This window comes from Nestor notabilis, unplaced genomic scaffold, assembly GCF_000696875.1.
Source record: "Nestor notabilis isolate BGI_N333 unplaced genomic scaffold, ASM69687v1 scaffold19343, whole genome shotgun sequence".
Classification (NCBI taxonomy): Eukaryota; Metazoa; Chordata; class Aves; order Psittaciformes; family Psittacidae; genus Nestor; species Nestor notabilis.
The window spans coordinates 1,950-2,304 of record NW_009923529.1 but is presented as its reverse complement, the minus strand read 5'-3'; the positions used below and the strand labels follow the sequence as shown (position 1 = coordinate 2,304).

Sequence of the window (355 nt, the reverse complement as noted above, 5' to 3'; positions counted from 1 at the left end):
GCGGATTCGAAGAGTAGGTCCTGGTCTGTCTTAGGGAGGTCAGTGAAGCCAGGGATTTTTTCTGCCCATCCTCGGATGATCTCCATGGAGCCAGTCAGGAGATCGTAGAACTGCTGGATGTGCTGAGTGTCATCTCCGCTCATCTGGTAGTCGGGGTTAGCCTGGAACTGGAAATCCATTTTGAAAAGCGCTTAATGAGGTTCTCTAAAGTATATAACCCGTGAAATTGCTAGCCCCGTTTCTAGTCGGGGAGCCAGGTTTTTACAACAATTAAACCTCACTCTGACCAGGGAGGAAATTAGACATTCCGGGGCAATTAATCCGATTAGGAGCAGTGCTCTGAGGCGGCCGCTCT

General features: G+C 49.9%; 1 protein-coding gene across 1 annotated transcript in view; it reads right to left on the bottom strand.

Annotated features, from left to right (window-relative positions):
- LOC104403901 (nuclear receptor subfamily 4 group A member 2-like) overlaps window positions 1-355 on the bottom strand; it is a 3,265-nt gene that overhangs the window by 1,007 nt on the left and 1,903 nt on the right. Inside the window, 1 exon segment of the mRNA XM_010012189.1 lies at window positions 1-167. Coding sequence (XP_010010491.1) covers window positions 1-167 — 167 coding nt within the window.